Genomic DNA, 15,784 nt, shown 5'->3' with positions numbered 1-15,784 from the left:
ATAACAGATCCCAATGATTTTCAAATATGGCCCAATGGAGTTTCATTATTTTTCAGTGTATTTGTTAGCTGAATTGGTGTAAATTTAAAACTGAAATGAAAATATATAATACTCAGATGATAGTGAATGATTTTAATGGCTTCAATAATTTGTGTTTCCGCAAATTGTTTGTAATATTTTGAGTTTTTCTTCATTTTTAGTACGTTCCCATGGCCTAGTCTAACCAAGAACATTTCCCAATGGTTTAACAATGACTTTTTAGTACATTTATCATGAATTAGTTCGTTATAAGCTAATGATTTTTAATACTTTTAAAATTATGTGCTTTAAAAAAAGTTGATTTAAAAAAGTTTAAAATTGTCGCCTAATTATTTATTCTCTTTGTCGACTTGTTACCTGGTCTAATTAAATAAAAATTCCATCAGCCGTAAACTGCTAACAGCCCTCTTAAGTTGTCGATTGAATGACTGATGTTACCCGAAGCAGTCAGCTTATAGCGAATAGTCTTAAAGTTTATGATATACATTTTCAAATAATTTTCAGTTTTTGTTGTTCTTTTCCTAAACTTGTAACTTATTTTTTCATCATTGAGAAGTCCCATCCAGTTTCTTGTATTTCAGAATAAAAAATATCTACTGATATTATTTGTCAGTGATGTTTTGTTTTTTGGACAACATGCGTTTTTATAAACGTTTTTTGAGTGGTCAGTTTTATTGTTTCTTTTTCTCTTCTTTCAGAACAATCGCGTAATAACAGAACCCAAGCGTTTTCAAATGTAGTCCAGGTAAACTTATATAACCTCTCAGGATAAATACGTTAGCTGAATTAGTAGCAATAACAATTGAATTGAAATACATAATATTCAGATAATAGCTAATGATTTTAACGGCTTCAACAATTTGTGTTTTCGAAAATTGCTTGTAATATTTGAGTTCTTTAGTCCATTCCCATGGCTTAGTCTAACCAACAACAGGTCCCATTGGTCTCATAATGACTTTTTTTACAAAATTTTTCAAGAATTATTTTGCTAAAAGATAACGATCTTTATGACTTTTGAATTTATTTGGTTTAAATAGTATGACTGATTTTTGACTGTCGCCTCATTTTTTCTTCTCTTTGTCCAGTTTTTACCTTGTCTCATTAAGGAAATTTTCCATCTGCTGTATAGTTAGGAAAAATAAGTTTGTGTAGTTAAGGTTTTATGTGATTGCATTTTGACGTCGTTACTAGATGCTTTTAAATTTAGATATTGAGTTTTTGCCTTGAAATTTGTTTTTACAAATTTTGTTGTTTGTTTCTTTTTTCTCGAAATCTTTTTAATGGCAGATCTCGTGATTGTTGTCATGAGGAATGGCATTATGTAATTCAATTAGTACTTACGTTTTGTAACGAGTTTTTAAAGTCAAATATCTATTTTTGTTATCTCTTCATTTGGTTGACAATTAAGTCAAAAATGTAGATGAGCTCGGGTCGGAACATCATGTGCGAACGCGCATTAACGAGCCTCCTTGTTTTCCTTTAAAGTATCAAAAACATTAAAAATTTTTTCAAAGTACGTTTCCAGTTCAGTCTCTTTGATTATGTCAAATACAAATAAGTATTGAACTGAAATCACTGAAATAAAAACAGCAAGACCCAATTAACTGCAAAAAATTTTAGTTGACAGCATTTAACATAGTTTACTGAACCTGAATATGACAATGTTCATCTTAGCGTTCATCAGTTGGTTGTATTCTGCAAGTTGCTGCTCAATCGCTCCCTTGTACCCCTCGAAAGAACTGATCTCGTCATATGGGTTCAATTCCATGTCCGCATCATTGCTCAGGTAGTCTCCAAACATCAGGCCCTCCAGGTGTTCCTCTGTGACTTCTGGCCAGTTGTACTTGAGACCCGGGTCCAGTTCGGATCCGTCGGCGTCTTCCGTTCCGTCTTGTGTACCTGCATCACAAGTTGAATGAACTAATACTCGTGTGTACTCAATCGTATACATAAAGTTGCTGAATATTGTTGAATAAAAAAATTGCTACCACATGCACTTAAGGATAATTGTCACTGGATCATTGATTCGAGCACACAATGGGCAGGTGTGCACTCGAAAATGATCGTATCAGAGGTCGCGTTGGTCTGGGGCCTCGACCTGGGATTATAAGATAGAGACCTCTGATTTAAATTGAATTTTGGGTTCACTTTCGGTGAAGATTTGTAAAAGCAAAAGATTGCTCAAAAAGTAGTCAAGTCATGCTTTAATGCAGTATCTTATTTTTTTTTTCAATCCTAACCCTAAATGAGCTTCTCGAATGCCAAAAAGAGAAACTGTTTAGGATTTATAAAAAGTTAACCCTGCTTGGGCACTTGTAAGTTGGTTCCGCTGACATCTCTCGCCCCTAGATTACTCTTCTGTTTATTACTAGTCGCAGATGAGTCCCGATTCGTACTACCCCCTCCTCCTCCTCCGCCCCCTCCCTTGTTCGGTTGGTGGGCTGAGTTAGCGTTATTTGCAGATGCGGCTGGGAAGTATGATGGCATTGGGCTCACACACCAGTCGGGAATTGGGGTTCCAGTTAGAGATGCAAATACCTGATCGAAGTTGAAATCCAGAGTTGTGGTCACCAGTTTCTTGATCAACCTGACAAAAAGAAATAAGGCGAGAAAAATAAGAAATAACCCAAAGAAGGAATTTTGCATTTTTTATTCAATCGGGAGTTTATATAAGTTCTATAATTGCGGCGAGATGTTCGCTTCACCTAGATTGGACAAATAGGAAAATAAGTAGGTTGTAATTTTATCGACTATTGAAACAAAAAAAAGAACAACTGAAATTACAGCAATATACTCAAACAACTTATTAGAAGAAAATCTAATTGCTTCAAAACTCGATTAATATGGATTATTAGTGAAAATGAGTGGATTTTATGATTCTTAAAATCTCTAATTGACTTTATTTAGAGATTTTTGATAAATCACGAAAATTTTCTCGACAGCATTACTTGAATAGCCATTGTGAGTCTGCAGAGTCAAGTAGTCTATCGTAGAAGACACGCATGACTTCGTGAACCCAGCACATTACGAATATCCTGTCAGTTGTCACTGACTCCTTCTTGATCAGAAACACTCCATTCATCACCCTGTGAACAAAGGACTAATAGTTGGTAAATTTGAAAAGCTGTCATCCGATTAGCATGCAAAATAGAAATATGATCTTTATGGTCCCATTATGCGGCCGTTCTCTGCTAACGTTGATGACCCAAGCCGAGAACTCTGAAGAAGAAGCCATATATAGGGAAAGATAAAAAGATTCAATTTTTTTCCATTACACAAACAAACTACATTAGACTTGCTTTTTCGTCCATATAACTTCATTACAGTGCAGAGGTATACCCAAATCGTCACGGGCAGATATGCCCGATGTGTGTATCTCGTGTTCGTTTTTACTATGTTAATACAGTGAAAGTGGTACAATATTGCGGAAAATAGCTACTTTAGCACAAACCGGCAAAATGGAAGGGAATATCGTATCCCGTGTTCGCAAAAGTGTCCTAATTTTAGCTGCGAAATACAAGTACAAACTCAATAACCTATTTTTCGCGCGAGTTGTATCACGCATCCGCTCAATTTACGTATCGATTTTTCGCACGCAATGTAGCTCGATTTCGCATATAATCCGCAATTAAGCCTAAATTATTTAATACTTATTTAATTAAGCCTTACTTATTACTACTAGTAGTACTTTATTACTACTTTATTACTACTTATAGTACTTTGTTACTACTTATTAGTACTATTTATTACTACGTATTAAAATTGGCCAGTCCCATATTGATATACAAAGCCTTTGATGTGCAAGGGATTTTTCGGGAAAAAAATCAGTTTTTGTGGTTGCATGTATTTAAAGTACTTTAAAGCTTTGAAAGCTTCAATTAAATCTTTATAAAAGTGCTTATTGCATGCTCAAAATGCGCGCGAATAATAGAGACCTAAATTGAGCGAAAACGTACTACAAGATTTGTTACCTACTTTGCGCACCGAATGTTCTTTTATTTCGCAAAATTGGCGGAACCCCTTTTGCGAAAAGTAAGATACAAAGGATGTCATCTAATTTCGTTCATTGTATGTAACTAATTTTCGAGCCAATTTTACTAAGGCTGAAATTGTGGGGTATACTTCTGCACCGTAATGTTTCAGCGTGTTTGAAGAAAAGTTCATCGGGGCAAATAGTCATTACTTAAATTAAAGAAGTTTACTCTAATGAGAATGACTGCTGATATGACAGTTTGAAAAATGATTCCAAGTACCTCAAATTCCAACATTACAGTAACGATGTTCCCAACAGACAATTTTGCTAATTTTTTCGCTCTGTGGGGGCTTTGAACAACTTACAAACAAAAACGGACCAACGTTGGACAAATTGCTCTCAAACGACTGGCTAGGCAAAAAAATTGGAAGGCACAGGCTAGAGAAATTTAATGGTGCAAACATACTCAATAGGTACGAGTTGGAACTCGATACCTCTGGGATGAGAGTCGGGGACAATAAACACTACGCTACGCAGGCTACGTTTGGTCTCCTCTAACGATTGGCTTTAGCTGAGCAGCAAACTCAAATTATGAATGCGCAAAATTGCAGAGTTGGAGGGAACAGGTTGCTGGGGGAGTGACGGTTAAGGTAAGTAAGAGAACCGGTAAGTAAGGAAGAGTGGGGGGAAGGGGTGTTGGCGGTGACCAAGGGTAACAGGCAGTTGTAAGGGGGTTAGGTGAGTGCCTGGGTTCGGTGGTGGCAGGTAGTAGGAGGGTTAGGTTCCGGGGATTAGGTGGCGGGAGTAGGAGATGGAAGAGGGTAAGTGGAGGGGGGGAGTTATAGGTGGTGGCGGGGTAGCTAGTTGTGTAGTTAGAGATAAAAGAATGCTGGGTAGGTTAAGGGTGGGTAAGGGTTAAGGTAGTTGAGGGAGGTGTAGTCAGGCGGGTGATAGGTGCCCACAAGGTCGGTAAGAGTTAGGTTTGAGGAGGGCAAAGTAATTATAGGGTGTTTGGTGGGGGTAGGTAGTTGTGGGGGGTGGAGGGTTTGTAAGGCAGAAGTATTGATTAGTAGGTGTTTGAACTGCAGTTTAGATAAGTATGAGGGACTTGTATGGGATCAAAATTGCTCAGCTTGACGTTTTCACTCTGACCGCTACTAGCAGTTCCTCATTAATCTACACTGAAAAATAAACTACTATTAAAGTTAAATATTCAAAAGCAGAAGTCAACTTTCAAAAACAGATTCAAATGTTTGATTAAAATGAAGCCCAAACTCAAGTCAAGAAGATACTGGCTTCAGCTAAAAAAAGAACTCTGTGTATTACCAATACTCCTCTTCGAATCTTAAAGAAGACTTACTCGTTTACAATAGTTGCATCAATCTTCCTTCGGGAGCAACTAAAAATATGCACTGAACACGCTATATTTCATATGTGGATTTTCAATTTGGTTTTTGGGAAAAGCGCACAGTAATCGCTAGCTATTTCAAATTGTGACCTGCGATCGATTGCGTAAATTGGAAGGCGGTTTCCAAAATTGTAGGTTAATAATACTTGAATTTTCCTGCAGCTCAATTTACATAGCCTTTCAAATAAGGGAAATAATTGTATTTCAAAAGGTTAAATGAAAAATCAAGTAATAAAATTGTTTACATTTGAGAGTAAATTCGTTATTCATCTTTACTGTGATGCAAACAATTAAAAACAATAAATTAAAAAAAAATGAGCGTACTTCGGATTTTTTTTCAACGCCTCAAAGAAACATAGGTTGCTGCAAATTAGGAAACATGGGATAGTTTTAAACGTATCTAAGCTAATTGAAGCAAACAATCGTTTGAGCAGTGGAAGCTGTGAACAATAATCATCATTTACTGGCAAAGGGATTCAACTACCATCCAGTCCATTACAGAGACAGGAAAACGTCGGTAAATAATGCTTTAGAGAGTACACGAATAATGGACAAGCATAACTTATACTGTCCATTACACTTGTCAATGAATCGCCCATGTTTTCGGCTCTTTGTAGTGGACTAGATGGTATTTGCATCCAGCTGCCAGTAAATGATGACTACTACAGTCATTTTAACACTAATTGTTTGTGAATAAATCACCATTTCCTTGGATTTTTCCCAATTCTTTTTTTTGCTTTTATTTCATTTCTTTTTTTGAGTGAGGTAAGTCACAAAATTGAACTAAAAGCAGAACAAAATTATTATTCTGACTACGTCAAAATTTTTATTCTGACTATGCTGAAATTATTATTCTGACTACGTCAATACCTTGACGTAGTCACAATAATAATTTGGACAGCACTATTTTCCTAACAGAAATGAATAAGAATTTGTATTTTTGATTTTTGTAACATTTTGGTTATTTTCGTATACGTCTTGGTATTCTATTTCTTTGTGATAGGAGGCTGTTCTTTGTGATAGGAGACAGGTTGATAGTTTTGACTTCAGTTGCTTCAATTGCTGGATAAGTAAAATAAGACTGGTCAGCAATGTTTTCTTGTTTTTTGAATAATTTTGAATTTCATTGAAGCACTCATTTTTTTTTCAAATTGAATCGATAGAAGTCAGGCAGCTTATCGCTTGTACCATTAGACCATTAGTCCGTTATTAATAGGTTGTCGGATAAGGATGACAGAAGAGATTTTGTTAAAGTTAATATAGATAATGCAATAGATGTTTGATAGATAGTGCAATAGATGACGAAGAATTTAAGTTTTAGTTGCGCTTGTTCATTTACTTTGATGGCACTTCTTTTCAATGACATTTGTAATTTTGTTTTTGCCGAAAGTTTTTTGTTCTTTTTCTTTGTCAGACAACCGCGCAACAGCACTCCCTTGTGATCATACCTATTCGAACCACGCAATTTATGTAGCGACCCGGTATACCATTAACCGACACTGTGAGTGAAATTAAAAGTTGATTCAGTTTATAATGTGTTACCGTGATATATCACGTAGATTGAAAACATAGTGTGACTTGGCAGGGGTTGGCAAGAGGTGTTGTAGACACTGCTCATAGACATGCAGGGTTCCAGCCACCAGTCGGTCTCCCAGTCTCTCGCAGTGCTTCTCAAATCTCTCGTCCTCCAAGCCCAGTTTCTAATCAAGAGAATAGGGAGAAATATTTCAAGATGCAAATTTACGGTATTTCCATTTATCGGATTCTGGCCTGAATTTTAGGTAGGATTGATTTTTTTTTTTCAAAATGGGTTCTTGCCATCTGAAGTTACCGCTAGTGTTCAATTTTGTCTTGGCTAGATGAAATACCATAATAAATTACTCAAAAATTGTTCATTCATTGTTACTCAATGAAGACAACATAAAACACAAATAACAAACCATTACTGTTCACCGAACCATAAGAAGGAAAAACTACACCGGTACTGCCTTTGAACGTAAAAAGTTCTCCAATTGACATTTCCCCCCAATTTTGTGCATCAATCCCAATAAAATTCTTATAAACTGCGTTGATAAAACTTAAGTAGCTTGTTTCTGCACTTCCACTTCCGAATGACATTTTAACCGTTTTCGTTCATAATTCCTATTAGCGTTATGGTTTTCTTTTTTTTCTTTTAAGTGAGTGATGGAAGATGAGGAAGTGAATAAAGTTTGTAGAAAATGTTTCAGCAAACAAGTTAGAAGAGCGGAACTTTTTTGTTCTAAATAATTTAATGTTGTCTAAAAAGTTATTATAGACAAAATTTATGATATTCAAATTGAATTGATAGCGTTTTGCAGCTTTTTGGTAAAAAAGGAAGCTTTACGCTAATTTGAAGATTTTCAATTATTTTGCGAAATCGCAGGCTATTTTAGCGATAATTTGCTCATTTCATTGTTTTGTTGAGTTTATCGGTCACTGAACTTTGAAGCCTAACGCTCGTAAGCTTTTTCTATTAGAAATTGAATTAATTTTTTTGAGGAAAAAGCAAATTTCTTTCTACAAAAAATTGAGAATTTTGCAAAAATTTGTAACTTTTTGCAGTATTTTCTGTTCTTTCAAAAATAGAGATTTTTGTGAGCGGGTAAGGCTTTCCTATTAATGTGCGAGTATATTGATAAACTGCATTGCATGAGATAACAATTCTCATTTGTATCTCGATTTGTACTGTATGAGTAAAAAGTTTTCTATTTCTTAATTTTCTGGTGATGTTATTTCTCTTTCATTGTTTTTTTTCTTTTCCTTAACTCAATCTGCCAGTACATACGATTAATTTGAAAAGCTAGTGGTTTTGGCGAACCAAGTTCAAGTCGTCTCTAGAATTCTTCGGGCTATGAAAAAAGGAAAGTTAAGGGAGTGAAAAAATTGCAAAAAATGGTCAGGTGAACAGATTCAAAGCGCTGAGAAAAATAGAGCGCGTTTTTTAATCCTATCTTTTTTTTAACTCGAGCGGCACATGCAGGCGCAAATACGTTTTTACTCAGCCAGCAAATTTTTTTGTTCAATTGAGGCTTCCTTTCATTTGTTTTTTTTTTGTAGTTTTGAGTTTTTATACAGTATAAGAGGTTGATACAAAATATAGAAACAATATTTAAGTTGTTCTCTTGGCTTGTTAATAAAAGTGAGTTTTATGCTAATTTGAGTGTTTTTCAATTACTCTGCATATTTTAAGGCTATTTAAGCTATTTTCGACCCATTGCATAGCTTCATTGCGTTTAATGGTAAGTTAATTGAAGCCTATTGATTGTAAGCATTTTTTTTTACTACGAATTGAATTTTTGGTACAAAGTTTGTAAATTAATTTTAAGATAATTGTTACAACTTTTCTTTATTTCTCATAATTTTATTTTATTTTCTTTTCGCGGAATTTTATTGTCCATGTTGCTTGAAACAAAATTTTTCGTTGGTATGTGCACTTGAGCTCTATGAAAATAAAATTGATTTTTCCTAGTTGCATTTCCTATAGTCAATTGACCTTTGACTAAATTTTCTATTGCTACGTGACCTATTTTCTCCTCTGCTCTGAAGCGTTCTACCTGTAGATACTATTTATTTGAAAATCTAGTTCTTTGGCGAATATGACTTCGAGTCGTATCTTGAATTCTTCCGGCTATGTTTTTACTTTTTTACTATGAACTGGTTATGCTTGATAAAATTGAACTAACTTGTAAGAACATTCGGAACTGTGTTGAGAATATGCTGTGTAGTGAGTGTGGAGTGAATGAGGAGAAGGAGAGGACGCTGAAGTGTCGCATGAATCTGGGACTGAGAGAAGAGGAGGTTGACCCTCTGAAGGGATTCATCGCCCCCATCAGCTGCAGGTCCAGCAAGTTCACTCGGTGGCAATCTTTGTCGTACCTCAAACAACAGATGAAATGCTGTATCTCTTTAGTTTGGATTTGAACTTAAATTAAAACAGTTCTTAAAATGATAAAAAATGTGATAAAATTTTGAAATTGTCTTTTTCTTAGTTATTGTTTATGACATAGGAGCCCTTACGCACGTTTGTTTATAACACAAAAATAAGAATCGTAAATTTTCTCAGCGTGGGGGAGGCGGGTGCGGAAAAAAGTCCAGTGGGCTAAACATCAGTCAAATCGATGATCACAATCGAGTCTAAATTTGATTATGCACGCTTTCTAGTTAAAGCACCACTTTAAGAGCACGCAAAAAAAATAGTAGTACTTTCTGTCCTTACAATTTCTGAGCATTCGAGGAAAGACTGATCATACCCTTTAATAACCAGACTGTTTTTTCTCGCCATATGTTCGAAATTTTGTGATTTAATTCTAGCCGCCCCCACATATCATAGTTCAAATATTTTTCTGAAAATTCAAATTTTTGTTTTTTACAAGGCATCAAATAACTAACTAAGATATAAATTATAAATTCAGCTTTTAATTTATCGCCGAATAATAGAAGTACTAATCTGATACCAAAATCTGTGGGTGAAGAACTGGGTTAGTAGCTCCACAGGAGGTTGTGCCCCGAATTGCTCAGGCTGTGGCATGTTGACGTCATCAACCATAAGAAGAGCCCGCTTGCCAACTGGAGGGCCAAAAAATCCCTTCTTCCTCTTCTCAAGTTTACTCATCACGTATTCCTTAATCATCAAACATCAAACGATCAGAATTTAATTTACTAACCTATATAATTTTGCTATCCGTTAATATTGAAGTCTGTGCGAAACTAATCATTAATATTGTACATTTGGCCTACTATCCAATAAAACTAATCACAGTGCCTTTCGACATGAGTTGCGATTGGTTGCACTCGAACTGAAGGCTTAGATTTACTGCAATAATGCCTCGCTGTTTTATTGTGTAAAATTAGAGCGAAAATGCCTTCTCATTATATTAAATGTCCACCAAATGTCACCAAATTTGGTGACAAAGACATCGTATATAGTTATATCAATTGGTACAATCGTTCCTTTGTCGCCATATTCTAAAGCGGAAGCCCTTAAGCACATGTATTAACGTGCGTCGTGGAATTAATGAAGTGAAATGGAGCAAATTATCCTAACCAATTTGTAAGGAGCCCTGGGTCGTAATGACCTGTTATCGAAGGCTACTCAACTTTATTTTATTCGCTCACCAGTGCTTGAGTGGCGGTAGTTTGAGTGGAGAAGTTGACCCAGAGAGGGTGATGGGTGGCCTTAGTCGACTCTAGTTTGAGAAAGTTGCCCATGATCACACTCTTACCAGTTCCAGTCCCACCTGTTAAATAAACAAATGAGAGAGTAGTCACCGCTGACATTATAACTTGAAAGCAAGCAAAACTCAAATTTTCAGTGAAGATAAAGCGACGTAATGAGACAGTAAATTGAACTAAGTGTACTTGTTAAGGAAAACCATTTTGTGCAGGCGCGATGCAAACAAAGGCAAATAGTTAAGAAAATAGGAACCATGGCAGAATAAAACGAATTGTTTTCGCCTTTTTTCTTGGGGGGGGGGGGGGGGCATGAATATGCAAAAACTGTTGGGTGGTTTTTATTTTTTTTCTGAAACCGAATAAATTTTTTATCAAAACATTTTCTTCCACAAAAAATTATCGTTGTTTGGTTATAAGAATGCCCCCCCCCCAAAAAAAAATCTTACCGATAGCCAGCACATTGCTGTTGGACTGTACAGTGAGTGCCTGTACAATGTAGTTGAACCTGATTGACTCAGTTGTGGGAATTGTCACTTCGTGGATGGGTTGAGGCTTAGCAGACGTGGCAGACAGGAACTGGGTCAGATTAGTCCCTCCCAACTGTTTCCATGTTACCCATTGTCGCTCGTAGTTTTTCTATAAACGATGGGAGGATTATTATTTCTGACACTTACACTTGTTAATATCTGTAGTGGATTCCTCGATGCTAGTTTTGCATTAATCTTCCTGCAATAGAGCCTACGATGTTAAGATCCTTGTTGCATAATTCTGAAAGTTCTGTCGTTTTCTAACGAAATCTTACTCGATATTATTTCTGCATGAATTACCGTACGATTTAGTCTACGATGTTAAAGATTTGTGTTGCATAACATGCATAATATTGAAAACTTCTATCATTTTCTTACAAGATATCACCAAATATTATTTTTGAATGATTCATGGTACTAGACAGCCGGGATAGCTGGGTGTTGCTTGTAACTATTATTAAAAGGGGATTTTGATATCAGTATAAAGTTTCCAGTTAGAGCATGAGACCTAAAAGTGAAATCCTAAATGAGTATTACCTCTCCATCTTCGTTCTCAATCAAGCATGTCTGAAACAAAACAAAATTTCATAATGAGAGCTAATTGTAGACTTTTTATTAAGTTAAAAATGAATCACAATTCGGAGGACATTTAATGTGACCTTTGCCAGAAAACTACCGCCAATTGCCTTCAACTAATTAAACTTGTTGAGAGAAAAATTTTTGCGGGTAACACAATATTGTGATACTCGCACAGAAATTATTCGATAGCATCAGGTGATGATCAGCTGGAAGACGCCATACAGCTGTCTTCTGAGAAATTTAAGATTGGTGATGAAAAATAATGTTTGTTAACAAAAACAAACATATCCGACTAACATCTTACGAAGTGTGACTAGCGTTGGCTCGGGTAGTAACCACCTGGGGCTTAGGGATGCTAATAGGCTTAATGGAGGATTCAAGCGACGGGGAGAGTCATGTGATGTTGAGGAGAGGAGGGAAGGGGGTAGTTTTGGGAGGGCTGGACAAAGCGGGGTTCAAACTGTCACATGGAGAAGGGTGGACGGGAGAAAAGTAGCAGCGTTGGGGGGGGGGGGGAGAGAGGGGATTGACTGAGCGGGGTTAAAGTTTTATGATTGAGAACAGCCCTTCAGAACATGAAATTATCTCCTCAAAAAGCTTCGTTGAATGGCATTCTACGAGACTAGCAAGGCGCAAGGCTCTCAGAGAGCTGCTCAGCCCCTTAATGCCCTCGTGGCTCTGCACGTTTATCCCGTGTTAGAAAGGTCAGAAAAATTAGAAGGGTCAGACGTAAAATCGGTCAAACGAAAAATCACATAATAAACCAGAGGACTAATATAATTGCTAAACACTTTGTTTGAGAGCAATTAAGCAACCAGGGACATCGAATAAATGCCAATAAAGACACTGGTTAAATTTATCTAAAAAGTAAACTTAATATATTTTTGCTGTTGAATGGTCTGCCGAAAAATTTAAGATAATATGAATTCAATGCGTTCAGCGAAATACACATATAGACGGCACGCTGAAAAAAACCCAGCCACATTTTCGAAAAACCTCAAATGACATTTTTTAAAAACAAACAGGCAACCAACTAATTCGCAATTGCACCACTCAGGCTGCACAACAGTTTTCAATTTTAGTCGGAAACTGTAATTTTTATAAAAGTTTCAAATAAATATACACCTAAAGAGCTAAATATCCTATACGCCTAAAGGACATGTAGACCTGTAGTTGAGTTCAGGAATAAAATGAAACAAGTTTTGGCGCACGTTTAATTTGACGTCTACTGGAGAACTGCCGCCAATTACTATCAGCTGCTTAAAAATCAATTTTGAAGGTGATCAATTCGGGTCGAACTACATTCAAAAAGTTGAAAAGTCAGAAGCAACTTAAAAAATCAAATTGGTCAGAAGAAAGAACAATCTAGTAAAAATTGCATAAAAAACCAAGGGAACCCAAATAACTGCAACTAAAAATATTGAAATCAGTTTAATACTTACTAAAGAACTTCTTAAACGAAACAGCTAAACTTCTGAAATAGAAAACTAAAAATATAACATAGCCGACAAAATGCCGGAAAATAGCCGCAATAGACGCTTGTGGCCCTCCATGAATTGAAACAACTAAAGGAATAAGATTGACAGATCGACCACCAGTACCTTAATAGACCACTAGACTTTTTGGGTTATATTCGGACTGTCATTTTTATGACACATACGGTCTATAAGGAAAAAAACCCGAAAAAAGCGCTAGTGAATGTTCATAAAATTTAAACGTCCATAAGTTCAGAAGTCATTTTTTTGAGTGAGGTAAGTCACGCAATTGACCTAAAAACAAAAATGACATCATGTACAAAAATTTTAACTGCAAAGCAGTAGAAGTCACTGAAGTCATTGAAAAAGTCAATTCCAAGAAGTCAGGTCGTAAGAATCATCGATGGAGACGACGAGTTAAAAAAAACATAGCAAGACAAGTCCTGACGTACAATTCAAAGAATTTTTATTGGCTGAACAGAAAACTAGACCTAGAACGGACTAGGAGTGAATTGGGAAAACCATTTCTAAAAATAAACAGGCAAAAAATTGAAAAAACCGTAAAAATCAAAGTGAAATTGCCACATGTGAACAAAAAACCACTAGCGAGAAAGCGAATTTTTGTTAAAACACTGTTTTCTCACTCTACTTTAAAATTAGAGCGAAACAATTTCACGCCGTAAAACAACCCGCTCTTTCGCTCCATTTCCTGTTTCGGCGTGAGCAAAATCACAACTCCAATTTGACTTCAAAAATCATGAAAATGTGTGAACAGATCTTAAGAAAAAAGACAGCGCCCCAATACAATTCAAATTCTTTGAATTGTAAAAAAAACCACGATGTCCCCAATAATAGCCGCTATCGCTTCGCGGCTATTAATAAAACCATATTGCTATCATTCACTTCAAAATCTTCGAACCAGGCGAAACAGAAAACTAAAATCGAAAAGCATTCTGCTATTGGAAAGTTTGAAAGAATCACGCACACCAAAATTGCTAAAAATTGCGCAACACTTTGGAAGTCTGAATAAGTTTTCAACCTATGCCCTTATCCTTTTTCAAATTTCCAGTATTATCCTGGTGGTTACACAGAGTAGTAGAAATTATCACTTTTAAGGGCTTTATGAAAAACTTGTGGCGAGATCAGGGAAAAATTTGTTTACCAGCTGTTTAAAATTAATTTTGGGCTCAGTGAAAATTTGAGGGTATAGGTCAATACCAGCTTTAGTTTCTTAATAGGTGTTGTTTAAACGACTTTGAGAAGTGTAATTTGAATTAAATCTGAGCGGACTGAACAAAAAAGGCGTATGTATTTCGGGTTATCTTCCAGCGAAAATGTAGCCCGCCCATTATGGCAAATGAATCATTTCCAGCTTTTTACATCATAAACTTAAGTTTACTCTGCATTTTTGGAGAATGGCTACTTCGCGACCACAGAGGTTTATAGAGAACACCTCAGCAACTCATTCATTACCTTAGGTCTTAACCAGTTTGTGCCGTTTCTCAAGCCAACAAGTGAGGCAAATTATGGTGATGCTTACTTCGTAAACGACGTCGAAGCAATCTCCCTCTTCAGGCAAGGGAGTGAAGTTCTCGAGCTGAAGAGCCTCGAATTCCTCAGTCTTGAAGAGCTCCTTGTAGAAGTTTCCAAATTTCACTCTGCTCTCCTCAGCCAGGTAGTTGCCCAGCGAGTGAATCAATGCAAACGTCATCAGGTTCTAAGCCAGAAATTTTGATCACATTTTATAGTTCGGCCCCAATCTGAGCAAAAAGGTGATACACAATTACATGAGACAAAACTGTAATGAAACACACAAATAAACCCAAGTTTGTTTTAGCAACAGTTCTTAACAAGTTGGTTAAATATGAGACAACGAACCTGTAAAATGAAACGATTTCCTAATTGTTCAGAAAGACTTGACTTTTTTAAAAAAAAAGTCGATTTATTCTATTATACCCTTCCACGTGGTTCCCTTTATAGTCCTCATTATAGAAAATCAAGTTAATTGCGTTAACAATTTATGAACAATGAGCTGTCTGAGGCAACAAGAGAGTAGATACAAACAATTTGAGAACCAAAACTTTGAAAAAATTTTGATTAAGGTGTATTTTTTTACATGATGAAATGTTTAAATTAATAAATGCTTAAGTAAAGGTGTATACTTAACAAACATTTAAGACAGAAAACTAACAAAGTGATCTCTAAGTGACCCTAAATAATGACTTCAAATGAAAACAGGTGCTTGCTAAATGACGACACAGTGACACACATTGGGTACATTAAAGGAAATAGTTATTCAGCACACGATCAATCGAATCATTTCAATTCAGCCTGAACAGTTCCTGTTTAGCATTCAATAACAGTAACAATTTTTAAGACACTTTGTAATAACTATCAATCTGGTTATTTATCTGATTCTTTCTAAGTGCCCCAGACCGAAGGTCGGTATGTCCACACGGTCGCAGATGGAAGCGTTGTGTGACCAGAGGGCTCGCGGCAGAAAAATCCTATATTTAGACTGTCGTTAGTTTAAAAACCTTTGTGCGTTCTCCGTGATTTCAAGGCAGTTTAGTTAGGTCAAAGCCATACA

At 36.1% G+C, this 15,784-nt stretch overlaps 1 protein-coding gene across 3 annotated transcripts in view; it reads right to left on the bottom strand.

The window, feature by feature from the left end:
- The window catches only part of LOC142337634 (dynein axonemal heavy chain 7-like), a 291,470-nt gene that overhangs the window by 172,874 nt on the left and 102,812 nt on the right, over positions 1 to 15,784 (bottom strand). For 2 of the 3 annotated variants that reach the window (XM_075387009.1, XM_075387012.1), the window contains exons 27-36: positions 14,735 to 14,911; positions 11,678 to 11,707; positions 11,060 to 11,249; positions 10,557 to 10,678; positions 9,896 to 10,062; positions 9,125 to 9,317; positions 6,963 to 7,120; positions 2,988 to 3,125; positions 2,340 to 2,626; positions 1,689 to 1,938 (exon numbers count right to left, since the gene is read on the bottom strand). In XM_075387009.1, the coding sequence (XP_075243124.1) occupies positions 1,689 to 1,938; positions 2,340 to 2,626; positions 2,988 to 3,125; positions 6,963 to 7,120; positions 9,125 to 9,317; positions 9,896 to 10,062; positions 10,557 to 10,678; positions 11,060 to 11,249; positions 11,678 to 11,707; positions 14,735 to 14,911 (1,712 nt within the window). The remainder of the gene's footprint in view (positions 1 to 1,688; positions 1,939 to 2,339; positions 2,627 to 2,987; positions 3,126 to 6,962; positions 7,121 to 9,124; positions 9,318 to 9,895; positions 10,063 to 10,556; positions 10,679 to 11,059; positions 11,250 to 11,677; positions 11,708 to 14,734; positions 14,912 to 15,784) is intronic. The other variant, XM_075387011.1, reaches the window with a different exon arrangement.

The sequence above is a fragment of the Convolutriloba macropyga genome, chromosome 4 (genome assembly GCF_964194025.1).
Source record: "Convolutriloba macropyga chromosome 4, txConMacr16.3, whole genome shotgun sequence".
NCBI classification, from domain to species: Eukaryota; Metazoa; Xenacoelomorpha; order Acoela; family Convolutidae; genus Convolutriloba; species Convolutriloba macropyga.
This window is presented reverse-complemented; position numbering and strand designations above follow the sequence as displayed.